At 32.7% G+C, this 27,978-nt stretch overlaps 4 protein-coding genes across 6 annotated transcripts; 3 read left to right on the forward strand and 1 right to left on the reverse strand.

Annotated features, from left to right (window-relative positions):
* Window positions 1-136: 136 nt before the first annotated feature.
* Window positions 137-2,603, forward strand: LOC100807742 (zinc finger HIT domain-containing protein 2). Of its 2 annotated transcripts, none has more exons than XM_006593955.4 (4): window positions 137-411; window positions 551-695; window positions 1,297-1,347; window positions 1,488-2,603. In XM_006593955.4, exons 1-4 carry the CDS (start codon window positions 265-267, stop codon window positions 2,354-2,356), a joined length of 1,212 nt encoding a protein of 403 aa, XP_006594018.1. In that variant the 5' UTR covers window positions 137-264; the 3' UTR covers window positions 2,357-2,603. The 2 variants fall into 2 exon arrangements, with proteins under 2 accessions (XP_006594018.1, XP_003541344.1); XM_003541296.5 differs by having other exon boundaries at window positions 1,306-1,347.
* Window positions 2,604-12,275: 9,672 nt separating this feature from the next.
* LOC100808275 (WAT1-related protein At1g43650) lies at window positions 12,276-14,616 on the forward strand. The gene is made up of 7 exons (XM_003541297.5): window positions 12,276-12,535; window positions 12,771-12,833; window positions 12,945-13,061; window positions 13,185-13,413; window positions 13,735-13,893; window positions 13,986-14,137; window positions 14,212-14,616. Exons 1-7 carry the CDS (start codon window positions 12,330-12,332, stop codon window positions 14,396-14,398), a joined length of 1,113 nt encoding a protein of 370 aa, XP_003541345.1. The 5' UTR covers window positions 12,276-12,329; the 3' UTR covers window positions 14,399-14,616.
* Window positions 14,617-14,774: 158 nt separating this feature from the next.
* Window positions 14,775-18,336, reverse strand: LOC100808801 (CDT1-like protein a, chloroplastic). Its single transcript, XM_006593956.4, has 7 exons — window positions 17,864-18,336; window positions 17,669-17,788; window positions 17,315-17,552; window positions 16,122-16,925; window positions 15,423-15,618; window positions 15,251-15,341; window positions 14,775-15,121 (listed from the first exon to the last, which is right to left on the reverse strand). Exons 1-7 carry the CDS (start codon window positions 18,214-18,216, stop codon window positions 15,064-15,066), a joined length of 1,860 nt encoding a protein of 619 aa, XP_006594019.1. The 5' UTR covers window positions 18,217-18,336; the 3' UTR covers window positions 14,775-15,063.
* A 3,666-nt stretch (window positions 18,337-22,002) lies between these two features.
* LOC100809347 (autophagy-related protein 9) lies at window positions 22,003-27,943 on the forward strand. 2 transcript variants are annotated; one of them, XM_003541299.5, is made up of 10 exons: window positions 22,003-22,293; window positions 23,334-23,981; window positions 24,087-24,407; window positions 25,050-25,272; window positions 25,717-25,896; window positions 25,999-26,205; window positions 26,337-26,414; window positions 26,535-26,605; window positions 26,719-26,829; window positions 26,975-27,943. In XM_003541299.5, the coding sequence occupies exons 2-10, from the start codon at window positions 23,407-23,409 to the stop codon at window positions 27,813-27,815; spliced, it is 2,607 nt and encodes an 868-aa protein (XP_003541347.1). In that variant the 5' UTR covers window positions 22,003-22,293; window positions 23,334-23,406; the 3' UTR covers window positions 27,816-27,943. The 2 variants fall into 2 exon arrangements, with proteins under 2 accessions (XP_003541347.1, XP_040863983.1); XM_041008049.1 differs by lacking the exon at window positions 22,003-22,293 and adding an exon at window positions 22,323-23,255.
* The last annotated feature ends 35 nt before the right edge of the window (window positions 27,944-27,978 follow it).

Genomic DNA, 27,978 nt, shown 5'->3' on the forward strand with positions numbered 1-27,978 from the left:
TCTTTATGGATTACAAAGAAATAGGGGAAAAGTGACTAATATGAGTAAGAATAAAAGAATGAATATGTGAATTTTGAAGTGAGATACGTCACGATCAGGAGCATTTACATAATCGAACGGTTGAAATAATTTTAAGTTGACCTGAGGTTGGTCCTTTCGAATTCTCAGCAGCTCCCATTCCAACAGATTCTAGAAGCACTTAGTTGCTCAACGATAATCTTAATTGAAGAAGCCAATTCGTTTATTCTTCTTCTGCTTTGGAACATGGCTGATAATATTGTTACCTCCAGCAATTCTTCTACGGCCTCGCTGAACCCTACTCGGATAATCTGTCACGTATGTCAGAAGCAGTTTTCCCAGTACACGTGTCCTCGATGCAATTCGCGATACTGTTCCCTCCAATGTTACAAAGTATGTAAGTGCACTAGTAGTTACCTACTTGTGTTGGTATGTTCAATTTGTTATGTTTTTAATTATTGGCTGTTGCTCACATGCTTTTTCCTGTTTACTGTTGTGAATTTTGATCATTTTCGTGTTGTAATCTTGGCAGTCCCATAGTCTCCGTTGCACTGAATCCTTCATGAAAGAAAATGTAGTTCAGCAACTTCACCAAATGCAGCCTGATGAACAAACTAAAAATAAGATGTTGGACATACTGAAAAGATTTCATTCACAAGAGGAAATGGATGAGGATTGTAAGTAACCCATGTTTTCCTTTGCTTTCAGATGCTGTAATTTTCATTGCCATGTTGGGATATCGCTTGTTGTTTGGTTTGTTTGTTTTCTTACTAAAATACAATAAGTAGTTTTATTAGGAAAAGAATGCCCAATAGTTGGCTTGAAAAGAATCTTCAATAATGGAGTATGGCTGCCACTTTTTTCATAGAAGATAGAATGAGAAAATTGACTAAGAAAAGAAGGAACAACTGTAGAGAGTTAGAAGAATTCTTGTTGCAAATTGTAATGGAAACAGGAAGATGCCAATCTGTTCCTCCTTCCCTAGTCCCTACCCAGGTCACCTGCTATGTAACCAAAACACCAGAAAAGGAAAGGAACAAGAACCTGCAAAATTAATGAACAGTCTATGGAGCACTGAGTTAATAGGATTCTGTGATTACTGGAGCTCATCATGGCTAGTCATTCAATGAATGTTAATAAATTTTCATATCAGAAGTTCACTCTTATTGTTTCGTGTTGATTGCTTTAGAAGATTTGTTGATGTAGTAATTGTTAATTCGTGAGTTATTCAAAGTACTGCTGGAGAAGGGAGTTAAACTTCTATCCTTATTGCCTTAGCTTTTGCAGATTCAACTTTATCAGAGGAGACAATGGAAAAAATTTTGTCTGGTATTTTCCTATTTAACGGTGCTTATTATTTGTTGCAACTTGCATGTGTTTTCTGATTGCTCTGCCTGTACCAGTAAAACTGGTTTTATGTCCATCTCATCATAGAGGGTAAGGCTGATTTGATTTTCATCTTCTTATAGGACAGGAAATCAGCTTTGACGATTTATCACTTGAAGAAAAGAAACGGTTTCACATAGCAATTGCTTATGGGGAACTGAGCAAGATGATCAAACCATGGGATCCATGGTGGTCAAAGCCTTCTGCAAGAAACATCTGTCTCAGTAAGGAAGGAACTCAGCTTGTTCAACCTATTCCAGATCAGGAATTGCTAGATGATGATATTGGAAGTGATGAATTCAGCAAAGTTCCTCTTGGACCTGAAACTCCACTTCCTCCTCTAAGCAGGCTTAGTTCCAAGGAGCCATCACCCCTTTTAACAGTTCACCTAGTCGATATTCTGTATAGCTATTGCTTCACTCTTCGTCTCTACAATGGAGATTGGAGGTCAGATGCCTTAGGGTCAGTCATGGTTGTATTGAGTGTGTCCTCGGTGTTGGGTCAAGGTGCACAGCCGGAGACAGTACTAGAAGCCCTTTCTCATTGCTTGGAGCAGGTATGCTGTCCAGCTTACAGACACATTGGAGGATTGCAATTTGGTTTGGGTGTCATTGATGATGTGATCAGTCTGCTTGGTTTGGGAACTCCTGCATTGGTTTGTGCCCTTCGTGATATGCATTGGTGCATTCAAGAAGGCGAAAAGGAGGCCAAATCAGAAAGGCCAAGAAAGTCCCAGAGAGGTGGGACTAGAAGTGCCATTAAGCTGGCTGAAAGGAAGATATATTTCATCATGTGTTGGGTTCATGAGCAGCCAGAGGAAGTCTGGTCTTCCTTAGCAGCCATTGTAAGAGCAGAAAAGACATCAGCCATGGAATTTCAACAGATCAATAGATCTGAAGATTTGAACAATAAGACAGAGGCCAAAGGCAAAAGTTTAATCCAGGAGATTTAATGATTTACGTAGACTGCTACCCCTTACGGTTGTAGTGGACTACGAGGGGTCCGGGAGTTCTTGCAGTGGCAAGAAAGTTAAGTTTCAAACTAGTTTGGGTTGATAATCTATCTACATTTCTTTCACACAAAAAAATCTATTTACATTTAACGAAATATCAGAATGCAATTATTTGCAAAATGTTGATATGTTATTGATTAAATTAGTTTGATATATGATTTAAAATTAACATAATTTGGTGTTAACATATGTCAGTATTTTTTAGTGAAAAAAAGTGTTAGTTGGAGTGATATTGATAACATTTGAGAGTAGTCGATATTACGAGGTCCTTTTTCCTTTAAAATTTTATAAGAAAGTCTAGCATCATATTATGATATTTTTCATTTGAAATGTGGATTTCTACCTGTCATGAATAGGCTAAGATGTATTCTTTATGAATTTAATAAGTCAAGCTGTTATCGAAAGTGGTCACACACACCCACACCAATGATCATTGTATGCGATTCAACGTCAGACTCAATATTTAATCAAACATGTTAGACTGTTACAGCAGCTAGTGTGATAGGGTGATGAATCAGCAAGGGCCATTCCCAGGTTTTTATTATTACTGACAACAATCTCCTACCTTGAGTCTTTCTTCCTTACATTCTCTTTTAGAGAGGGAAAGATAAGGTTTATTGGAACCAAAGATGTAAAATTGTACTTATTAAACTGTATTAATGGCGTTTACTATTATGGAAGAGTGGAGCGACCTCTCTTGAGCACGAGAAGACGTTGTCCGTTTTGTTTAACAAGTTTTTTGTCCAAGAAAAAACTCACAGTAGGTATTGCAAAGAAAAACTAGAAAGAGAGAGAGAGAAAGAGAAAATAGGAAGATGATCAAACTCATGTGCTCAAAAGTTGTGTTTTACAACTTAATTGATTTGATTTGATTTGATGAAATGAATATTATCCTTAATTTTTTTATTGAATTGGCATCACTTGTATGTATTCTTACAAATCCTCTCATTTACATTGGCCCATACCAAAGAATCTAAAAGCTAAAAGACACAAAGTCCAGCATCTAGATTGAATGATTGTTATGATAACTAACATAATTTGAATATATACTTTCATCTCGAGATCTCATGTCAACCTAAGGTTAAATTTTTTAATCTATAATTTCTGAAAAATAAAAAATTTCTCTATTATGAAACGCCCCCTAAAAAGTAAGTATTGAATAAAACTAATGAAGAAGTGGTCACAGAGCCATAGTTAGTCACTTTTTTTTTCCACTGTGATAGACTTTTTTGTATGTTTATTCAACATTAAATGTTTGTAAATCAAAGTTTTTTTTTTTTTTTTTGTAGGAGGGCATTTGTAAATCGAAGTTGCCCGCTACACTTTGTGCAAAAAATTGCCCCACTATTAATACAATTGCATTAAAGAGAAGAAAAACGGCAAGAGTCTGAAAATTACCACTTCTCTGTCTAGTGTCCATATATATGATGACGTTCACTTTCATAATTTTGTTTTACTTTTCACTTTTCAATGAGTATTAAAAATGCACTATAATTTACTGGTTCAAAAATATATGATGACGGTAGGTATAGCTGGACTTGAAAGTTAGTTGTATATGTAATTTATTTCGAAAGATGTAGATAATGTTAGAGTGATTTATAATAGTTAAAGAATAAAAATGTTTAGAAGAAATACAATAACAAATGAGATTATTTCATTTATAATAGTTATACATGAGACAAAAATAAATATGTATTGTTTTAAATAATTATTCAATTATAATCTATTATTTATGATAAATTTGTTAATTTTTAAAATAATTATTTTAAGTTGAATGATAATGTAAACTGTGTTTTACATTTAAATTAACTGAAGTTGGGCCTAGGGTATCAGCTGCATGCCTTGTATATCCCAACACAAGTTATAAATATGGGCCAATAGAGGAGTTCATATCCAACGAAAACCCACCCAAATATAGGGAGACCAACATTGGGGAATATCTTGCTCATTACAGGTCCAAAGGGCTCGATGGCTCCAAAGCCCTTCATTATTTTAGGTTATAATCAACACATTGATCATGTTCGAAAAAAAAAAAAGATGTTGGTCATGATGTATATAATAAGGTGCTAACACAACTTTTACCCCCTCCTTTCGTGGTTGGTAACTTCATGCATAATGGCTATGTTTGTAGGTTGAAATAAAAATAGAACCCTCGCACGGGTTTCCTGTTAGGCTTTCATCACGCGTGTTACATTGTACTCATCATTATATGTTAACAATTCTTTACAGATGGACAGTAATTCTTGTAACATACCAGCATATGGAGTGTAAGTACATCTTAATTTATTTTACGAAAAATTAAGTATATTAACACATGCAAAGCACAAGATAAATATTTAATTTATTTAACTAAAACTTATACTTAATAAATGTTTGTTAATGTATAAATTATATTATAATTAAAATTCATTATAAATAAATGATTTTTAACATATAAATAAATTTATATGTGTGATAACTAACTTATATCATGATATAAGGTTAGTTTAACTATTTATAATATTTTTTAAAAAATATTAAATTCAATCTAGGAATAAAGATAAGAATGATAGATTAAAGAGTGGGTAACAACAAAAGAATGATATATCTTTTTTGTAAATTCTTTGTACATATTTCTCACCCCATTTTTCTGCCGAAATTAATCTTTTCACAGTAACAATGTTAGTGGCATGACCAATGAGAGTTGATGAGTCTATTGAAAAGGGTCATCAATTTCTCGAATGGTCAGTCAATATTTGGATTCCCATTCATAGATGTACAAGTATAGTATATTGGATTATGTTTTGAATATGATTATCTTAAAGAAGAATACTTGTGAAAGAGAGATGCTAGTTTCATGGGAGACAATAATGACTATGCTATTCAACATTATCCAAATTACAAAGCTTACATGAGATGATAAGATTGATAAGATCTTTTGTCCACACAACTCTAGAATTTAAGTAATTTTGATTTAGTGTAATTTTATCATTTAACAAAGTATGAATAGACTGTTGGAGCTTGGAAGCAAGCTACCGCGCAAGACACTTGAGGAAAACTAGTTTCAAAAGGTCTTTGTCAATTCAAAAGATTGGTGTGCATGATAAAAAATATATTTCATAAAAAAATACCCATAATTTCATTGAAAATAATATATTTTATGAAAATAGGTATGCATTGATATTATAAAATAATTTTACATTCTTATGAAGTCATAGTCATCATTTTTTATAAATTTATTGGTTTTTATGATAGTTATATTAAAGATAATTTAATATTAAATAATAATATAAAATTACTTTACAATGTCAAAATATGACCATTAAATTCATATTTTATTACATACAAACATATTTTCTCTGCTCATAAATAATAAAAAAATAAAATATTACATGCAAACAAACCTTTGACTTTTTGTAGGAATTTAAATTTAGTTAGCTTTAATGCTAAAAAAATTAAAATTTAAGAATTAAAGGAAGGAAGTTTAGAAAAGCTGACAAAGATAAAGTTGTTGTTAAAAGAACCTCACACTATATAGTTATCTAGATTTGGTTTAGGAGTCCCCTTTTTGTTGCTAAACTTGCTATCACTTTTGTTGGAGTGAAAAAATGAAACCAACTAAGAGTGAATTAGAATTTATGCTTATTTTAACTTCTTATGTGATGATGAATTAACAAGTGGTCTTGATTTTTTTTTAATTTTCCTTCCCGTTTATAAAATTGCTACAGTTAAAGTTTTCATTAATCTTTTTAATTTAAAATCATTAAATTTTCATGTTTTATAAAAAAATATTGTGAATTGATTGAACAAATTAAACTATTTAAAGTTCTATTTCACTTAAAATTCAATTGTCAAAATATCTAAAATTAAAAATTTACATGTTTTTTTATTACTCCTAAACCTTAGCCTCGTTTTCTGATTTAAATAGAAATCTTTTAAATTATTATTAAATTTGTCACTTCTAAATCTTTTAAATCATTTCATATCCCAAATAACCAATCATACATTGTACACTTCTAAGTAGAAATTTAGATGATGAAAAATTAAACCATCAAAAAAGACTTAAATTTTCGGGATGAAATTAAGTAAAAAGTTATTAGAAAGGTATTTAGTATATAAAGAAAATAGATGACTCAGTTTATCTACTTATAATATAATATATCAAATCTTAACATTTAAGTGCTGAAGTAATCTCATCAAATTTTTTTATTAGATCATCTCATTTCATTTAGTTAATAACAATAACATAGATAGAAGTGCAGAGAAAGATTGATGAATTTGTACTACAATAATCAATATATAAAAACATAACAATACGCCGCTAAGCCCATGATCCAACAGAAGCGCGCGCTAAGCCTGCAACACGCGCTAAGCCCGCGATCTAACAGAAGCGCGCGCTAAGCCTGCAACACGCGCTAAGTCCGCGATCTAACAGAAGCACGCGCTGAGCGCGCGTCGCGCGCTAAGCTCGCTATCTAATAGAAGCACGCGCTAAGCGCGCGATCTACACGCGCTGAGTGCGCCTACGAAGGCCCAAAGCCCACTTCAGCAGCTATAAATAGAGAGCTAGTCCAAGGGACAGAACAAACCACGACAGAACCCCTCTCCTAGGGGTTTCACTTACTCCCTTTCTTTCTTTCACCCCTTCTCAGTAAAGCCCTCAATGACCATGAGTGGCTAAACCCCCTTAGTTAGTTAGGTAGTTAGTTAGGGCCTCACAGGCCTAGAAGCCAATGCGATGTATGATGTACTCTTCACTATTTATCAATGCAATACCATTTCTTTCCTATTTTCTTTTCTGTTTTTATCTTGCATACTCATCTTTATATTCTGCTAGGGATTAGATGCTCGGGAGAGGGTAACTTTTAAATAAGATTTAAAGAAGATATGCATGCATTAGTTTTAGGGGTTAGACACTCGGGAGAGGATAACTTCTAATAGAACAAGAAGAAAAGATATCATAATAAAATCATTGCTAGACATAGAGTGATTGCATTATGCCCATGCGTCAAAGCAATCTAGAATTTAATCTTAATGCACCTTAGTTATTGAGTCTTTGCAAAGGCATTTGGAAGATAGGTAATTAAGGTAGACTTGTCATCGTGAGGCAAGTAAATGAATAGATGTGGGTGGGATAAAATCACCTGAATTGGTAAAGAAAAAATCATAAACTCATACATCCTAGGCAGGCTAGGCAAGTCAGTTCCCAACATTATCTTTTTCTTGAATTTATCTTTTTTATCTAAATCTTTTATCTTTCACTTTTCTAATCTTCTATCTTTTTCTTTATCTTTTAATTTTGTTTTTAATTCTTTTATCTTTTCCTTTATCTTCTAATTTTATCTTTTCTTATCTTCTATTTTTTTCTATTTTTTATTTTAAATTTATTATCTCTTGCTTGTAGATTGGATTTGCATTAATCTAAGTACAAACAAAGTCTCTGTAGATTCGACACTCGGACTTCCGAGAACTTTACTACTTCTGACGATTTGGTACACTTGCCAACGAGTCAACACTATCCTAGCCATGATTTTAAATTAGTGTTGATGCAGTGTTGTGGTGAGAAACTTTTATATTGCAGACAAGAAAATGAGATTGATGTGACTACAACTACAATAGTGATGAGATTGCAAAATCAAAATATCTTAACGTTGGGACTGCAATTGCAATTATGGACCAAAATTTAAAACCATGATCCTAGTGTTGAAACAAAATATATAGTTACAAGAATCATCTGCTTCATTCTGAAACAATAGTCGTCACTTTGTTAATTCAGTGGAAGCGTGCCAGTCAACTGTGTAAGAGGATGTTGTTCTCGTTCTGTCGTTAGAGTTTAGACTATCCAACATTTTCTTTGCGGTAAGCAATGATGTAAATGGGAAAAAAATGTTCAATTGCACTGCAAACTTTTTCAAGCCCTAGCCACAAAATGGTCAATTATTCAACAACCAACATCCCTTCAACTTGGGTTGGATCTTAAAGACGAAAGACGTTGCAGTATTAATTCTTCCTAATGAATACAAAACTTGATTGACTATGTATCATATAGAGATTAAGAGAGACTACAATCAGGTGCTAATTAATTTCGAACCTTATAATAATTTCTTGTTATATAGGCACTAAGGAAGTCTTTTGCATTCATCAACAGGAAGTCTTGGATGGATGGATGAAGTTACTACTGTTGTCACCTCTCTGTGATTAGTACTGCTCAGCAACTTCCTAATATGACACGCTGGAAAAAATAAAAAAACATCTATAGAATGTGATAATTAGTTCTTATATTTTACACCACCAACCATTCACTTTAGCGATTTAAAGCAATATTGCTCAACAAAATAACATAAATGCAAGCCAATCAATGTTAATTGTTGTAATGTATAATAACAAAAATGTCTCATAACATCAAATGAAGACTGGAGAGTAATAACCCCAGACCTTGTTCCGCCTGAGAATCTATATACCGGCAAGCCATAAACAAAACGAGAAAGAGAAACTTAATTTTTTGACCGAAAAGTGGAGAAACCAAAACCTCTACAGTTCCCAGGTTTTGTTACTTTTGTAGACCAATGGCCTATTCCATCCACAACTCCTCACTGGTCTTATGGGCCCAAGGAAAAGTTTCAAGTCCACTTTGTTGTGTGTTTTGTCTTTTCTAATTAATTATTATTATTATTATGATAAATACTAATTTTTTTATCATAAAAATCAAATACAAAATGGTTTACAATAACACATATATACTAATTATGGTAATATGGAGTGATTTTTACCTAATTTATCTCTCAACATTTTATTTTTCTATATCACAACAATATATATTGTTGTATTTGAGAATAAGTGAAAAACTTAGTAATACTGGACCCCTAAATGATGAAAACTAACTTATTTTTTAGAATTAAATATTGCTTTTAATATATATATATATATATATATATATATATATATATATATATATATATAAACACCCCAGGCCACTTGACATAGGAAGACATAATTCTTTTATAAATGCATTTATTGGTAATTAAATAACTTCTTAAACTTTTTTTTCCGTTTATATAAGAGTTAATCCATATTATCTCATGCACCAATTATTTTAGACTAAAAATACCCATAATTAAATAAGAGGCTATATTAACATATATTTAGAAAAGAGATAAGTGATAATGATATTTTTAGAAAAATATATAAATTTAGGATAAATATATTACTATCAACTAAATTAACTACTTTTCTTAATTAGGTAATTGGATTTTATAGATAGGAAAAGAGCTAGTCGTAATTTTTATCATAGTAGAACAAATTTTTCAAAATTAAAATTAAAAAGTCTTGAGAATGATTAAATGAATTGACTTTGTTATTGATTGAAAATGTATTGTTAAAATGACTTTGATTATTATATAGTTTAAATGATTTTGAAAGACAAATTCTAAATAAAATTATAATCATGCTCATAAATTGTTTTTAGAAGATTTCTTCTTAAAGTTAGATTTATGCCTAGATAAATGATAAGCTGACCCTTACTTCGTTGCAAAATGACTATATTATTACAAATACACATATATGGGATATATCTAGTAAAAAAATTAGAGATGACGTTAAGCATACAATACCTGAATGATTGGTTATACTTAAAACTAACTTTGACAATCCACATATATAAGATTATGTCATCTTACATTTTCAACTTCCCCCTAATAATTAAGCTCCTATCTAGTTTTTGCTGTGATTTAGCCCAAAAGAAGCTCCTCAAAATCGAAACATTGCCACTTCTAGAGCATGCAAATTATGCAGGAATTCCATTAAAAAAAAAGTGACTTAGGAAGCATGGAGTCATGGACAATGACACACAATGCAGTCTGAAACACGACATATATATAATAACATTTGATATTTATCAATATGTATCTTGAATTGTTGAGTCGTGTTTGACACAGTGTCTAGTGTCTGCACATGTAGAGAGTGAATATGATTTCTTTTGTACTTCATATACTACGCTATTACGTAATTAATAAATACTAACTGTGGTCCATGGACAACTCCTAACACCAATGATGGGAATAACAGTATTTAGTGTGAGTAATTAAAGCTATGTGATCCAATTTCGATTAAGACAATTAGACAAATCAAGGGACTCAATTTTGAACGGGAATGCCATTTGATTAATGCCTGTTTGTGATTGATAAAATTTTGAAAAACGATAACTTATTTTTCAAATTTTTTGAGAGATGAGAATCTAATGTTTTCAGGAAGAAAAAGAGTTACAGGAGACAAAGGTTTACTACTTTAACAGCTGGATGATGCAAACGTCCATTAGCACTAGGTGAAAAAATAAGGTCATCAACTTAATCGAACAAGCAAAGTTCTTATATAATTCATGTTCCTTAATTTATTTTTGATAAACTGACCATCCATATACTAGTAATAAATAATAATAACACATAATGATTGTCATTTTCTTGGTTAGGGGGATTTTGATCCCTCTCATTTCAAGTACATGTTAGCAACACGAAATGTTACAACAGTAGGAGAAATAAGAACATATTCCAGAGAATTTAGTTATAGAAAAGGATAGAATGCAGAGTTGGAAACATAAAGCAGGAGCAGGGAAGGGAGAAGAAACAAAAAGCAAAGAACAAATAGTAGAGGATAGAAATAAACATTAAATTCTGGCCACTGGATATTTGGAAAAAAAAAGTTGAAAATATTACTGATGACAATGATGCACTAAAGAAAGAATCCATTTTCCATTTTAGTCCTCTAGCCTAAATATTCCAGCCAAGAAGAAACAACTATTGCCAAATATGGAAAAAGATTAGTTCGTACCGTGGAATAAAATCTGTTGCATTACTTTGCATATCTGATATTCACCAATCAGGAAACTGCAAAAGACCTTGAATCTGATTTTGTGTAGTTCCATATCACAAGTTCCTCTGCCCCATCTATACCTTAGGAAATAAGTAACAATGTAACATACTTGACATAACTTTTTTGTCACTTGTCATAAAACACATAAAGTACGGCTCAATAAGTAATTGTAATACACTCGATACAAAAGACAAAATACAACTCCATTTTTTTTTAAGGTGTTGAATTTTCAAAATGGGAAAGGAAAAAAAAAAGAAAAGGAATAGAAGGTGCTAAGAGTCATTATGGCTGTAGTCTGTAGACTCAGTAGAAAGTGTACAACATCTGTATCCAACTAGTGACCATTCTAAACTTTTTTCATTTTTGTCTGTCCACTTGCTTGGGAATTAGTTCTGGGATATTATAGATGTATTTGACATAATGTTAACATTTTGAAGGACATAGTAATTAAATTTTAAGGCAATTTAATTGAGAAATGATATTTGTACAACAAAATATACAACTTAGAGAGAAAGAGATAAAAGAAAAAAAATTGAATTTAAATTGTAATAAATGATAGGATTGAGGAAAGAGATACATACAAAATATGGTGTAGTATAAATTATTGTACAACTTGGTGTATGTGAATTATAACTCAATTTAATTTGTCTTATCAACAAAAGACCTACTCTTAAACAGTGTATCTATATAGAAGTTAGGGTGTAGGGGAAAGTATTGCAGCTAGTGTTTTAAATTACGGTTATGGTCGCAGTTATGTTGCAATGTTTGATATCGTGGAAAATTGCAAAACAAATGCAATTAATGTGACCAAGCCGCAATGCGGTTGTAGGGAGCAGTTAAAACCAATGATGACAGCTAATTATTTTCTGTGATGAGGATATATTGTTCTACTAGGATATTTCATCAAATCAGCCATCAACTTTCCAAGCCAGTTTCCTTTAGAAAGTTGAGGCTAACATGAAAGAATAATGTGAAAAAGACTTTCCATCGGTATATATAGGACCAAATTTGCATCCCAACTTCACAAATAACCAGGGACATCCTAAGTTTAGCACAACATTCTTGAACTATGTCTAACAATGAATGTGCATTTGGGGTGGTGTATGTGAAATTCAAGCCTCACCTTCTCATGGTTCTAGTTCAGCTGGTTCTTTCGTTTCTCTACTTCCTAGTAGAGGCTTCATTAAACAAAGGGATGAACCCTCATGTCTTTGTTACCTATCGGCATGCTGTTGGGGGCATAGTTGTGCTTCCTTTTGCTTACATTCGTGAAAGGTACATCCTATATCCATATGTTACGTGCTTCTTAATTATGGTTGGACATATTCATGCCTTCAAAAGCTTTGTTAAAATAATGCTAGTTCATTGTTGATACTTTATTCCAGTTAGCAAGTTATGCACTTGCATAAGTTCTCATGCTAAACCTATGAAATTGTATGAACTTCGACTAGAAGAACCATGTTCACGTTCAAGTGTCGACTTTCATTCATATCTAATTCCTTCTTTGCAGAAAAACATGGCCAAAGTTGACTTTGACGATGTTCGTGGAGCTATTTTTTCTTTCCCTCTTCGGGTATTGTTCTCAAATGACATTTTTTCTTAAACACAAATGCAGTAATTTAGATCTAACATAATCAGGAAGAAACTTACATTTATCTTTGTTGTCTTTCACTATGAAAAACAGGATCAGTCTTACTCTGAACATGTTTTTTGAAAGCTTGAAGTATACCACTCCTTCCTTTGTTGCATCCATGATTAATACAATCTCACCCCTTACTTTTATAATTGCAGTTGGACTCAGGTGAGTTGCTGAAATTAAACTGTTTTCAAGATTAGTCATATTGTTGTGAAATTAGCAAAGTCTTACAACTATAACAAAACGAGCTTTATTTTGACTTTTATTTTCCATGATTCTTTTAAACAGGCTAGAGGTTGTTGATGTTAAGAAGCCTCGTGGGATGGCTAGAGTTTTTGGAACTGTATTATCTTTGATTGGTGCCTTGATAATGACTTTGTATAAAGGGCATACGATACAAAGCTTACGGGGTGCACCCTTCAATGTCAGAGGCAAATTGGTTCATAATAACTGGATTAAAGGATCGATTTTGTCTGTTGCAAGTTGCATATCATGGTCTTTATGGTACATACTACAGGTATATTTATCTATAAAAAAGTTATATCATCAGTTCATCACAACTTCAGCTACAGTAACTTGTTGATAATTTTGAGTAGAATTTCATAAAAACAAGGTAAAAAGAATAATACAGTTTTTGACAGCACAGGAAGTAATCTGTACATGTTTTATGAACAAGCCCTAGAAAGAACAAAATTTACAAGAGATTAAAATGCCATTTATATGGAATATACATGCATTCAGAGATTTTGAAAATAGTAAGAAGTAAAAACAAGCAATTGTGGGGGTGGGGATGGAGACCACAGACATCAAAGCTTATGGTTATTTGCTTGGCTTGTAGGCAATCATAGTGAAGAAATATCCAGCACAACTGTCACTAACAGCATGGATAAATTGCATGGGTGCAGCCCAGTCTGCTGCCTTTACTGTACTCGTGCAACGCAAGCCCACAGCATGGTTCATTACATCCACTGTTGAACTCTGTTGCATTTTTTATGCAGTAAGTAAAAAGCATTAAGAGGGTGAAATTAAAAAAAAAGTAAGATCAATTTAAAATAAAATCCTAACACAGTCTCACGTGAGTTATGACAGGGAGTTATATGTGGTGGTTTTGTTATATTCGGTCAATTCTGGACCGCAGAACAAAAAGGGCCAGTCTTTGTGAGCATGTTTAATCCCCTTGGAACAATTTTGGTGGCAATTCTAGCATACTTTGTTTTTGGGGAACAACTTCACACTGGCAGGTAGAGTACATTTTACTGTTTAAGCACAATCATGTCCTTGATTCAACAGTTAAAGTTGCGTTTTGCTGTTTCAGTTTATTGGGAGTGGTCATTGTTATCATCGGCCTATACTTGCTATTATGGGGAAAAGAAAGTGACGGAGATTACAAGTCACAACAATCTTTTCCAACTCATGTTGAGCAGAAGGAATATAGGACGCAGATAAAGACTTCAGCTGAGGAAGAGGTACCACAGAGGAGCGTATCACATGCCACAAATTAATGGCTAATATGGCCCAATTATTGCAGAAAACAAATACACTAACAATAAGCTGATTTTTGCTCTACGATTACGAGAAGTGATTATAAAATGTAACTCGATGAATTATGTGCACTTGTAGAAAAAAAATTGGCCTAGACAACGTGTTATTATTCAGTTAGTCGTAAACAGTCATCAACTTGTGTTGCTTTGACCCGTCTAATTTTAATGTTTACTTTCAATCAAAGGCTACAAAGAAAGATGAGATTATTTCCCTCCCCGAATCTCCCCCAAACCAGAAGAAATATTTAAATATATTTAAAGAGATAAAAAAACACCAATTTCAAAGAAACATAAAGCCAATGAGGCCATAATCTAGTTCAAATAGAAAATATTGATCAGCTTAAATTGGGATGTGAGTATAATTATCCTGTACAAAAAAGCACTGCCAATCCACCCAAGGTAAATGATTAAAAAGGAGTGTTTCCTTTGACTCGGCTGCATTGTGAGCACAATTTACAACAAAGCACAGCCAATCCAACCAAAAAGAATATACAAGATTGGACAGCTACAAGTAACTCAAAAAAATGAAGTGCATCGACGAGAAGCCTAAACGACTGTACAAAACAGCACTGGCCTTAATAAACCTCCAATAGTACTTTCAATTAATTTATCTGTCTCCTTGCTCCCTATGTTGCTTCTTCAAGAGATGCTCGAACGGTTTCAGGGCTCAACATTTTATTTATGCTAACAAAAACACGTGCATGAAACCAAAACAATGGAAAAGGTAAGGTACATAGTTAAAATAGTAAATTCAAAATAGAGAACACGCTTAAACCAAAGGAAAGAGAACACGCTTAAACCAAAGGAACTTACAATAATAGCAAATCCCCACTATAGACATGCTTCTCATAAATCCATTCTGGTGCTAGTTCTTGCAACAAATTTAGCTGCTCTTCAACTTCACCTGAAGAATACAAACCAGAAAATTTTAGTGTTCAGAAAACTATAAAATAGTAAATCATTTTTGTATAAATCAGTGCCTTACTTCTGTCAGCAATATCACACCGGGTTGAGATTATCTTGCTTACAAGCTCTGCTTTAGTGATACAATTCCGCTGTCGAAGCAACCCACGAATCATGTCAAAGAGCTTAGGGATGCTAGCTATATTCTTCTTTCTTTTCTTTGCTTGTGTGATAGCTGGGTCTCTTTCCTCCATTGCCAGTCTTTCCTTTTCTCTAATCTGCAAGAGACACAGTTAATGTTGGTCACACTCTTAAAAAGGGTTAAAGTAAACCTAAATAGATCTTGGGCCCAATATTATTGAAATGCTCATGAAGTAGACAAACTCATAAAAGTGAGGCTGATATAAATTATGTTCAATGTACGAACGAATCATCCATATGCACTCACTAGTGAAAAAATACAAAGTTTTAATTAGACGTGATCAGACAATAAGTAATAAGGTGAAGCAAAGCCTCAATACTAACAAGTAAGATCATATTTATTCTTTCAGTCCACTTTCAATATTTGAGAAAATTTAAAAATAGTTAATAATTTTTCCTAGCAAAGTAGTTCAATTGTCAAATGGAAGCCGTGGCTGTAAAACTTTTACCAATGCAATAAGATGCTTTAGTATTTAATCTAACCAACTTATATAGGAAATTTAAAACCAAAGGATCTTTTATTATCAAAACAAATAAAAAGGATATGTAACATGTGGCACATCATGAAAAAATGGCATACCGATTGGATAAATTCTTCTTGGAGGGTGTCAGAAATATCATCTTTATTCTTCACTGGAGTGTCGAATTTCAATGACCTTGAGCGAGATGGATGCCGAGCCAACTTGTTCAAAGAACTGATAGAGTGGTCATCTGGGCTCATATAACGTCTTTTGGGTGACCGCAAGGCAGGTGTGGCACTCATCAACCTAATTGGGGTAGAAACCAGTTTAGCTGGAGTTGAAGTGGCATCAATGCTCTCGAGAGACCCATCTTTGTTTTCTGTATACTTGTTTGTTCTGCTTGTTGGTGTTGACATGGCATCAATGCTCTTGAGAGACCCATCTTTTTTTTCTGTGTACTCAATGGTTTTGCTTGGAGTAGCAGGGTGAGGACTGGATGATTCCAGAGAAGCACAAATTGTTAGACAACTTTCACTACTAGATGCTTCTGAAGAAAACTTAGCTGGGGAAGTTTTCAGGTGAGATTCAGTATCCACCAAGGGTGGATTTTCCTTCTGGCTTGACTCTGAAACTGGAAAAGCCAGGGGCTGCAATGAATCTAACAGAGGATTTTGCTGTACATCATCTGCTCTAAAGGATGGAGCCATGTGAGAAGGTGCTGCCAGATGCTCATTAGGGAATTCAACTGTTGCATTGACAGGTACATACAATTTTTCATCTAAGTCTGCATTATTGACAATGTCACTATAGCGCATGCAGGGTGGCAATTTTGTTGGTAGGGGAGTTTCCAACATGTCCACAACACTGTCTTTCTTTTGGCGATTGAATGGCTCAGGCAATGTCCCTTCTGGAATTTCATCACCCTACACATAGAAGCATCCTTCAGACCATATAATCTGTGATTAAAAAGTAATTAGTGTGATTGCAGTAGAAATTGCTCATTATAAAAAAAACGGATTCATTAAAAATTATCATCCTTATGAATTCATCCAAAAAGAGGACAACACTTAAGTTGGAACAACATCTCAAGGACTCGGATCTAGCAACAAGAAATTCTCAACAAATACTATACCATTAGCACACCTATACTAATCTAGCATAAGAACAACCACAATCATGAACAAAACTACACAACCACTCAGTGCAATGATTTGCAGGAACAAAAATCAAATAAAAAAATCATTGGCAATAAGAAATGCTTCACAATAAATCTCATTAAAAAGATACGCTAGTAGGAATTTTTGTGTCCCACCTCAGGATGAGATTCCCAAAATTCTTTTAACCGTGCCCGAAACACCTTCTTCAGCGACACTCTTCCACCTTGTGGGGGCAACTTGGCAGCGTCAGCCTCCACCGCATCTGGGTCTAAAGAAATGTGAATATCCGGCTTCATACAACTCGTCCGTTCATCAAGCACTAGATGCTTCCTAAGAACAATAGCCTTACGCAAGATAAATTTCAACTGGGCTAGATGACTGTGAGTAAACCTCCTAAATAAGCCAAATCACACAATTCCATGATTAAACCCTCAAACCAACATATCGACATAAAAAATTTAAGAAAATATCAAGAAAAATAAAAATAACCTAGATGAGTTGAGTGGCACCTGTCAGTTAAAGATTCAATCCGTGAACTGATTGAAGTAAAGGTTGGAGTCCACCGTTTCAGACGGTGCAGTGAAACCAAAGTATCCAAGCGATTGAAGAACTCATCCAAAATTTCATATCTGCACACACACATAAGAAATCAATAAAAAAAATAAAAAAAATCAAAATTAAAAAAAAATCAAAATGTGAATTACTTTTCGGGAAGATTAGAGGATTCATCTTCAGTAGCCATGGGTTTACTGGGAGAAGAAGGCCCCAGTGAGATCTGCCTCCTGACACTTTTGCTGAGCGACGACGACGACGACAACGATGACGACGTCGTTTCAGTGCATTGCTTCTGATCTTGCAAGCGCTTGCAGGCGGCCTTTCTGATGTCGGCGACGGAGAGCGCTACGCCGCGGTTGCGGATTCGCTGCGGCGGCTTCTCCGGCGTCTTGGAGCTGAACTCAACGTGGCTTGGGGGTTGGGATTTGGAGCTTCGGAGATTGGGTTTCTTGGACCTGCCTCTGCAATATGGAGACGCTGCTGCATCTGAGGATTTGTTCATGGTGATTGATTGAGGATCAGTGATGTTTAATTAACGCGAAGAACGAAGAATTAGGGTGAATTCTTCTTATATATAGTGTTTTTTTTTAGCGGGAAAACTGAGGGGGCGTGCCTCGGTGAGATGAGATCCCGTTGCTTCCCGCCAAAATGTGGCGTTGCTTCGCGCTAAAAGCCCAGCCTAGAAAGAAAGGACGCGGCTCCGTTGTTTTGGGCCTGGTGGGTGTACCAGTAATTTCGCAGGGTGCGTGTAGCAGTGGCCTTCGATGATTGAAACGTGTAGCCCAGTAAGTATGATGGACCTCTCTCTGCCCGGCACGTGAGTGTGCGTGCGTCTACGATTAAAGCTAAATAGGAAAACTTCTGGGACAGGTTACCTTGCAATGCCGTTTAGGTTTCAAAAACATAATTAATTATTAATCTGTTACTATATATTAATATATATATATATATATATATATATATATATATATATATATATATATAATAAGATTAACATAAAAGGAAAAGTATTCATCAACATTCAATTTGCTATTATACACTTAATGAGAAAGAGAGAAAAACATAGATATTATAGGCATCATGATATGAGATTAAAAGAGAGATAGAAAGAAATTATGAGTGTTGGTTAGGTGTTTAAAAAGTGTGAGTGTAGAATATCAACATAAAAATATGCTTAGATTGATGAAATAAGAAAAGAAAAAAATATTTAAAAAATCTCTAAATCAATTGACAACTCGAGAGAGGAAAACAATAAAGAAAAATATTAATAAGATTATTAGAATGTGATACGAAGAGAAAAATAAAATGAAATTAAAGTTGTTATTAGGGTGTTTGGTATTTAGGAGTTTTAAAATATAAGGACTCAATAGTAAAATCTAAAAGATAATTTGATTTACATCACGTAAACATAAATTAAAATATACAAAAGTTAATTTAGATTATATCAATAAATTATAAATATTCATATACTAAAAAAACGGATAAACAAATCAAGCATCAAATAATAATTATTTAAATATATCAATAATAATAAAATATCAATATGATGTGATATAATTAATAGATAATATTTAATATTATACGATTAATCATTCACTTTAGATAGAAAAATATTCTGATTTAAGAAAATAAAAAATAATAATAAAGAGTATTTAAAATAAGTAATTCATATGCAAGCTAGTTTATTTGACTCGTGAATTATACGAGTCAGGCTGAATAAATTCACGTACAAATTGACTAACATTTTAGTTTGTCCTAAACTAATTAGTTTATAGGTTAATGGAGCTATCTACACGTTTAAACTCTGCTATGGTTTAAGCTTAGGTATATGTATATTTCTGATTAAATTATGTACGTGTTATAATTGTTTCGGATGCTTGTTCAATTCAATAGCTTGGCGCGTAGTACTATTCTTTTTTTAATAGGAAACTTCGTTTTTCTTTTCTTGATGCAAAGAATGAAAGTTTGTGATGGTACTGTGCATTGTATAATTAAAAGAAAAGATGTGGATAAATAACAAGCAAAGTCAATTATAATTAGCATAAGATTGTCGTGTTAATTAAGTTAGTCAAGTTTCAAATTTGTCAAACTTTGTTTGTGAGTTATCATAATACGACAAATGAACGTTCTTTTAACTTTGAGAACTGGTATAGTTTAGACTCCTTTAGTCTCAATTTTTTTTTCATATAAAAAGAAAAAGCATGTTATATTTATAAAAAAGCAAAGAATTTAATATTTATGTATAATTTTATATTATCATTCAATCACAAATTATTATTTACATTATTTTAAAAAATCAATAAAGTATACATAAATTATGATTAAATGATTATATAAAACTTTTTAAATGCTACTGCATATTTTTTTTTTCTCAAAACCATAACTATTAAAAAATATATAATTTTAATTTTTCTATAATTTTAAATTTATAATCTTGATTTCTTTATTTTTAAATCAAGACATTTTATCTTTTTATTAGAATAAATAATTTTGGTATGCTAATTGATTGTTCAGAGTCAAATATTAATTTTGATGTAATGTATTGATATATAATTATATGATAAATGTTAAATAAATTGAAAAACAAAAAATGATCCTTAGAAGTTTAATTTATGATTTCTTTATTTAAAGACAAACAATAAATCACTAAGACTCTTGGTTTATTTAATTAATTTTATAAACATTATTTTATACATATTATTAGTCAAAATTTATTATTTTTTAAATTTATTAAAATTTATAAATTAAAATAAGTTATTTAATATTTAAATATATCTAATTTTACATGCATTTATTTTTATTATCAAATTTTATTTTAATATAAATTAATAAGTTATTATATATTCAAATGTGTTCTTATTTTATTATAATTTTTTTAAAAATACATAAAATAATATATAAATTATTTAAAAAATCATTTTCTGTAATTTATACAAAATAAAGCTAATTTAAAATAATATTTAAATAATCTAAAATTTGAAAATTTATTAATATTAATAATTAAAATAAATTAGTATTATTTTATAAATTACATAAAATAATTTAATGGATAATTTACATAATTTTTTTAAATTTAATAATTGGTATTAAAAAAATATTTAATAAATAACTTTTGATAGTTAAAACGAAAATATTAATAGGTAAGTTTTCTAAAAAATTAAATATTAAAATTTTGAATTTATAGAATTAAAAAAAATAGTCTACATATTAAAATAAATTTACTTAATTTATATAATTTATATTTTAATTGATGCAGTTATATTGATTATTATAATTAGAGTGAACATAATTTCTATATTAAAATTACTTTACAAAATAATTTATGTAAATAATTCATATATTAATTTATGAAATTTAGTTATAAATTAGTAAAATAAAAATAAAAATATGTAAATTATTTAAAATAAAAATATATAAAAAGATAAAATATTTTTTTAAAAAAAATTATATATTCATTTTTTTTAATTTATAAAATTTTAAAAAAAATTAATAACTCTTAACTAATGATATATAGAAAATTATGTTTATGAAATTAATTAAATAAAATAAATATTTTAATGATTTATTACCTTATCTTTTAATAAAAAGTCATTAGGTTAGTACCAATATGTCAAATTAAAGTTAACATTTTTTGTTTAAATGATTAATTAACAGAATGACTAAAGTTACTTATTCTAAGAAATAAAGGAATTAAATATTTTTTTTTAAATTTAAAGATCAAATTTATAGATTTAAAATTTTAGAAGACTAAAATTAAAATTTATTCAAAGTATGAAAAAAAGGTTATTGCTTATACACAATAGTATTATTTAATTATAAATCGTGGTTTTAAATAATTTAATATAATTATTCCGCAACAAAACTTTTTAAACTACATCACTTTTTTTTTCTTAAACCAAAACTATTAACGGAACATAACGGACACTTAAAAAAACAATGAAATTATTTACTAGAAAAATGTTATTTAAATTAGGATCGGATGTAATCCATCTCCTCTCATCAACCCAATCTGGTGCGAAAAAAGATTTACATAATATATATCAATTAAAAATCCTTATCAAAATTGATATATTACGTCAATAAATCAGATTCTCATGTATATTATCAGATTTCAATCGAATTTAAATCAAATCTAAACAAACAATATGATCAAATTAATCGATTCTCATAAAATATTTCCAACTAACCCCATAAATAATCTTCTACGGAACTTACCCATTCTCACATAGTAGGCTTCCCCATATGAAGGCTTTGCTTTGTTAGAAGAAAACAAATTTAGAAAGAAGAAGAAAAAAAAGAGAGGAAGCAGAGAAATTAAAAAAGAGTGAATAAAAAGAATTTCATCATAATATGAAATTATTGTCACTGTAATTTCCTCTCCCTCCACGCAACCAAAAACAACAAAGCCCCCTCTCTTCTTCTCTTTCTTTTCCTTCTTTGTCTTCATCGCTTGTTCAATCACTCGTTGCACAACTTGCCTCGTCCTTTCAAATTCTGCAACTTTCCCTGTCTTTTTCCCAAACTCTGTTTCTGGCTATCCTCAACTTTCCCTCCTTCCATGTTTTCTGCTTAGTTCTAGGTAACTTCACCTCTTTCCATCTTTGCGCAAAAACTCATCTTTTAATGCTTGAATTCTCGTATTTTCGTGTGATTTTTGTTGCTGAACAATCGGTTTCATCTGGGGTTCTTTTTTTTGTATATAATTATGTTGTTTCGCCACTTTTTGTTTCAATGAATGTTGTTTGTGTTGTTAGAAGTGTTTTTTTTTTTTTTGTTACTTTTCTAGTTCTGATTATAAGTGTCAATAAGTAGGTAATTGTACTGTTTGATTGTTCTTTTTACGTGTAATGCATTGTCTGATAATGTAGTTGTACTTTGATGTCTCGATGGATTATTCAGCTCAATTTGGATATACTATGCTACGGCCACTTCCCATTCTGGGTTTTTTGTTTTCTTTACGTGGAAACAAAAAAATATTATCGATTTTCACCTGCCCCTCCAATTGAAATTAAGGGGGAAAATCTTCTTGTGCTCAAACTTGGCTAGTGAAACTGAAATTTGCAACCTTTATCTGCCTCTTGAAGTTTGGGGTGGATATGATTCTATTGGTTTAGGCTGTATATTTGTAACATGATTGGCATGTTGTGCAATTATGTTCCTCTGGTGGGGTCTAGTGTGTCTCATTGTAGATATGTTAGCATGATGTCTCTATACAATTTGCTTGTTGGTGAGGACTGGTTATCCGCCCTCCATGTCCTTATGAGATGCTGGTAATGAACTGAGATAGTAGTGGTTGGGTATGATGCTGATGTCTTTGGTAGATAGCTCCGCGTAGAAATCATTTGCAACATTTTTCAAGGGGCTGACTGCAACCACTTGTATAAGAACTTGTTGAGCTGATCATATTTCTGTTGGTGATTTCTATTTTTTAGATTTTATTACCTCGGGTTGGGTTTGGAAATAGGAACCACTGCTTTAGTAGCTGCACCAAGCTTTCAACTTTTCTGCTCCTTGTTCAATTTGATAGTTCATTGGGCTGAAGTATGAAATACTATCTTGCAATATCTCTTTCTGTACTGCTTTTGGAAGATACTAATATTGATTCTGTCGTGTTTGTAGAACCTTCTAATAAACATTTAGGTCTTTGGGGCATGGACTGGCTGTTTATGCCAACTGTCAATATCTGTGAAGAATGTTTAACAGGCCAAGAGGTGCTCGTGCTTTTAATGTATTGAATTGGAAACATCAAGGTGAATCATCTGTGACAACAGGTTTACTTCAGGATGTTCCACCAGAGATTGAATTGTCGGATTATAGAAGGATCCCAAGTCCAGGTAGTGAGAGCCCTTCAGACCTTCTTAATGGTGAGAGCCTAAATGTAGAGCCCATTGCTGATTTGGATTTCTTCTTCGAAAGGCTTTACTGCTACTACTGTGAGAAAGGGCTCTGGTGCATCATCATAAAGTGGATAGTTGAACTTCTGAGTCTTGGTTTCACCATATGTTTTTCGGGTTTTTTCTTACTATATGTTGACTGGAATGGGCTCCGAAATGCAAAGTGTGGGATGGATGCAGTTGAATCTGGAAGGAAGCCTTGTGATCTTGCTAAAGAAGCTCTTCATGAACACCCTTTAACCCCATTTACACTTGGCAAAGCTATTATTGTTGGATACTTGGGAATATTTTCTATCTATTGGATATTTTGCTTCTTGAGATTCTTTGTTCAACTAAAGGATACTTTGGATATTCGACAGTTTTACTACAATGAGTAAGTATTGAATAATAAACAATTGAAACGTATTGAATTTTAAGGGATTGATAAATTTTGCATGACTCAAGTCTTTTTGCCATAATTTACCTTATCTTCTTGCAGTCTCTGTGTTACTGATAATGAAATTCAAACCATGCCCTGGGCTACAATTCTTGAAAAGGTTGTTCTTGTGCAAAGCTCACGACAACTCTGTGTGGTAAAGGATCTTTCTGCTCATGACATGGTAATGAGGTTGATGCGGAAGGAGAACTACTTGATTGGAATGCTCAACAAGGGTGTGCTTTCTTTCCCAATTTCTCTGTGGGTCCCAGGTGCCGGACCTTCAGTGAAAGCTGGTACTAATCGCACACGATATCGTCTAATACTTCCCAAGACCCTTGAGTGGACTTTGAACTGGTGCATACTGCAAAGCATGTTTGATCGGTATGTTAATTATTGTATAAATGCCTTCTACAAATAATCATTATATGCAGTATCACTTGATCCTGTAACCTGTTAATAGATGATGGTCTTTCACCATCTCATGTGTAGTTATTAATCTTTAAACCATATTTAGAAATTATGTGTTGGTCTGAAGGATGCCATCTAGATGAAGGATTGTGACTCATAAAAAGTTACAATTGATATATAACCATCTGTTTTTTTATGCTTAAAACTATCGGGAGACATATTTCACTTTACTCTGGATATTAAGCTTGAAAATTGAAATTTATTGGGCGGTTGACATTGGTCACCTTAAAAAAGTTCTTGAAAATTTTAACCCCTGTTTGATGCAAAGCTGTAAATTGCCATTGAAGGAGGACTTGTTCAGAAAAAAAATAAATGAGTTACCAAATGGTAAAAGCACAAAAACTTGAGGAACTAAAAACATATTTAATCCTAAATTTTTTGTTGTGGCAGTACTGCTACCAATGAGTAAAATTGTTAATGACTGGGGCCTAGAGTCACAGGTTTCACACAATCTCAAATCTTCATAGCTGCTGAAGAAAAACATGTTTAAGCCTAATGTTTATAATATTATGTATCCAGTGATGGTTTTTTCATTTGAATGTGCTTTCTCTGCAGAAACTTCTGTGTTAGAAGAGACTTTGTGTCAAATCCAAAGACATTAAAGAAAAGGCTTATGGTAGTTGGGATTGTAATGCTTTTACTTTCTCCATTTCTTGTCATATTTATGCTGGTATATCTCTTTCTGGGGCACGCTGAACAATTTTATAATCACCCAAGCACAGCATCATCTCGAAGATGGTCAAATTTGTCACGATGGGTCTTTAGGGAATTCAATGAGGTATCGTTATTATTTTTTGTCCCTTTTTTGCAGCCCATTTACTTGCATGGGTTTAATCATTAATGTTAGTATCTGAAAAGAATCATTATACAGGAAATATTTAAAAATGTAGACAATTATTAGTTATTGCTTTGCCTTTTTCCCTTTTGGCTAGCATCTTGGCTTGGCAAGGTAAGAATCAAGATTAGCAGCAAGCCATCATAGTTACTTTGTTCTCATAGTTACCAGCTCTCTTGTGCTCATTTTACTTGTTTAACACATTATTTGAAGAAATCCATGTATCAATTAGTAACTAACTATCCATGCGCTCTCTTGTACTTTCAAGATAAAAGTATTACTTGTTTGAAGTGGTATTATAAATTTAACCATTATGTATTTGAAACTAGTGCCTGCCTAATTATTGTTTTTAGCATATTTTGTGCTTACCAATAACTTGTGTTATAGGTGGATCATCTGTTCAGGCATCGGATTAATAGCAGTGTATTACATGCTACTAACTATATCAAGCAATTTCCTTCGCCTATCATATCTATCATTGCAAAATTCATCTCATTTGTATCGGGTGGCTTTGCTGCAATTCTGATCATCATTGCTTTTCTAGAGGAGTCTCTGCTGGAGGGTCATGTAATGGTTTTTCCATTCTTATGCTGAAAGAAGTTGTAAATATATGTCATGACAGTCAGTAGTAATAGTTTTTTTTTTTTGAAAAACAAAAAATCAATCCAGATATTTGGTCGGAACTTGTTCTGGTATGCTGCTGTTTTTGGAACTATAACTGCTATTAGACGGGCTTCAATTACAGATGAGCTTCTAGTCATAGACCCCGAAGGAGCAATGTCAATGGTAGTTGAGCATACACATTATATGCCCAAGAGATGGCGGGGAAAAGAAAGTACTGAAATGGTCCGGATTGAGTTTGAAACCTTATTCCAGGTACTCTTTCAGGTGTTGGTTTAACACATTTGCATTAAAGTAGACCCACCCTTATGTGTCCTTCATTGTTTTTGTTGTAGCATAGGTTTGAATTCTTCTATTTATGCTAATATTTTTTTTTGGTGGTGCAGTATAGTGGGATGATGTTACTTGAGGAGATGGCCTCGATTTTCCTTACTCCATACTTACTTCTGTTGGTTGTCCCAAAGGTCATTGCTGTACTTGGACAGAATAGTTTCCCCTACTTTTGACTGCAGAACAATAGAATTATGACTTAATTTATACACATTAGTGTAATGTATTAAGTATGTTTTCTTTTCATTTTGCAGCGGGTTGATGATATCTTGCAGTTTATTGCAGATTTTACTGTAGATGTTGAAGGTGTTGGTCATGTTTGCAGGTTGGCATGGAATGATATAATTTCATCCTTTAATTATGTTTTTGGGCTTCTTATATTAACTTGTTAATGGCAGGCAAACCATATAATTATGTTTTATTGTATCATATTATCAGTTTTAGTGTCTTCAATTTTCAAGAGCATGGAAACAGTAATTATGGCTCTCCATTTAATGCACCTCACAGCCAGAGAAGTTCCCAGGGGAAGTTGGAGAAATCATTTTTGAGGTATGTTCTTGGCTGAGCTCATCATAGTCGTGAGACTGGTCTGTTAAAGTTCTATTACAATTTATTTTCTTTGAGGTTTTTCTGAACCTCTCAGGTCTTAAATAAAGCTATTGAGACAATATATGGTTATTTGTTTTCATTGCAGCTTTCAGAGTAGTTACCCTTCATGGGAACCAAATGCTCAAGGGAAGCAGTTTCTGCAAAATCTGAGAACATTCAGAGACCAAAACTTAGCAGGACACGTAAGCCGACATGAATTTCCCCCTCTTAGACTGTGGAGAGGCAGTCCAAACATGGGAAGCAATGGAGACAGAAACAGGTTTGCATCCAGGGAAATGCCATTTAGTACTTTTGCAACTGGCAATCATTTGGGTTCATTGTGGCTAATTGAATCAAGAAATCAAAACAATCATCCCTATCTTCTTGATTGGTACTACACTTCCCAACCTCATGATGCAACAACTCAAAGACATATTCAAGCTGATGATCCATTTGAAGTAACGGAGCATCAATCCCCAGATTGGATGCCCTCCATCTTGGTACAAAATGAGCAACATGGGCATGAAGAATACATAAATGAGTATTGCGATGAACGTGTCACTTCCCATCTTGGCGCTTCCACATCAGCTCCCATCTTCAGGGAAAGCCTAATTCAGGATCAACATTCCATTGATATGCCCCTCACTACCAGGAGTCATTGGTGGGCTAGAAGTCACTCCCAGAGTGGACATGGTCAGACAAGCTTTTTTGAGCCACCAGATTTCAATCACCAACCAGTATACAATTACCATGAAAAGTTTTCTGATAGAGGGTCAGAGGATCATGATCAGGAACAACACTTGCACTGGGGAGATTATCACCAAGTAGTATCTAGTACAGCACATGTAGATGATTTAGATGCAGGAAAATTCAATCTTCTATTTGATGATGTTTATAGCAGTACTCCACAAAATTCCACTGTAAATCCTAGCACTGCAACCTTTTAAGTGATGACTTTGTCCTTCATTATTTGTTTTGGCTGGTTCTTGCTTCTGGAATGCAAGAGTTCCGAAGTCAAGTCATGATTGTCATTTCTGTTATTTGTGTGGAAATGGAAACTATTCTTTGCTGTAAATAGATTCTTTGACATAAGGCAGTTCAGATTTCTAT

Source organism: Glycine max, chromosome 13 (genome assembly GCF_000004515.6).
Source record: "Glycine max cultivar Williams 82 chromosome 13, Glycine_max_v4.0, whole genome shotgun sequence".
NCBI lineage: Eukaryota > Viridiplantae > Streptophyta > Magnoliopsida > Fabales > Fabaceae > Glycine > Glycine max.

Excerpts from the sequence above, each read along its gene's own strand:
- LOC100807742 (XM_006593955.4), top strand. The coding sequence starts at position 265 with ATGGCTGATAATATTGTTACCTCCAGCAATTCTTCTACGGCCTCGCTG. Across the intron at positions 696-1,296 it reads AGAGGAAATGGATGAGGATT|CTTTTGCAGATTCAACTTTA; the intron begins GTAAGTAACCCA and ends TTATTGCCTTAG. Across the intron at positions 1,348-1,487 it reads AATGGAAAAAATTTTGTCTG|GACAGGAAATCAGCTTTGAC; the intron begins GTATTTTCCTAT and ends ATCTTCTTATAG.
- LOC100808801 (XM_006593956.4), bottom strand. The coding sequence starts at position 18,216 with ATGAACAAATCCTCAGATGCAGCAGCGTCTCCATATTGCAGAGGCAGG. Across the intron at positions 17,553-17,668 it reads ATTGAATCTTTAACTGACAG|GAGGTTTACTCACAGTCATC; the intron begins GTGCCACTCAAC and ends TGGCTTATTTAG. Across the intron at positions 15,122-15,250 it reads AGTGGGGATTTGCTATTATT|CATAAATAAAATGTTGAGCC; the intron begins GTAAGTTCCTTT and ends TGTTTTTGTTAG.
- LOC100809347 (XM_003541299.5), top strand. The coding sequence starts at position 23,407 with ATGTTTAACAGGCCAAGAGGTGCTCGTGCTTTTAATGTATTGAATTGG. Across the intron at positions 25,273-25,716 it reads TCTTTAGGGAATTCAATGAG|GTGGATCATCTGTTCAGGCA; the intron begins GTATCGTTATTA and ends CTTGTGTTATAG. Across the intron at positions 26,415-26,534 it reads TTCTGTTGGTTGTCCCAAAG|CGGGTTGATGATATCTTGCA; the intron begins GTCATTGCTGTA and ends TTCATTTTGCAG.
- LOC100808275 (XM_003541297.5), top strand. The coding sequence starts at position 12,330 with ATGTCTAACAATGAATGTGCATTTGGGGTGGTGTATGTGAAATTCAAG. Across the intron at positions 13,062-13,184 it reads ATAATTGCAGTTGGACTCAG|GCTAGAGGTTGTTGATGTTA; the intron begins GTGAGTTGCTGA and ends TCTTTTAAACAG. Across the intron at positions 13,894-13,985 it reads TCTGTTGCATTTTTTATGCA|GGAGTTATATGTGGTGGTTT; the intron begins GTAAGTAAAAAG and ends GAGTTATGACAG.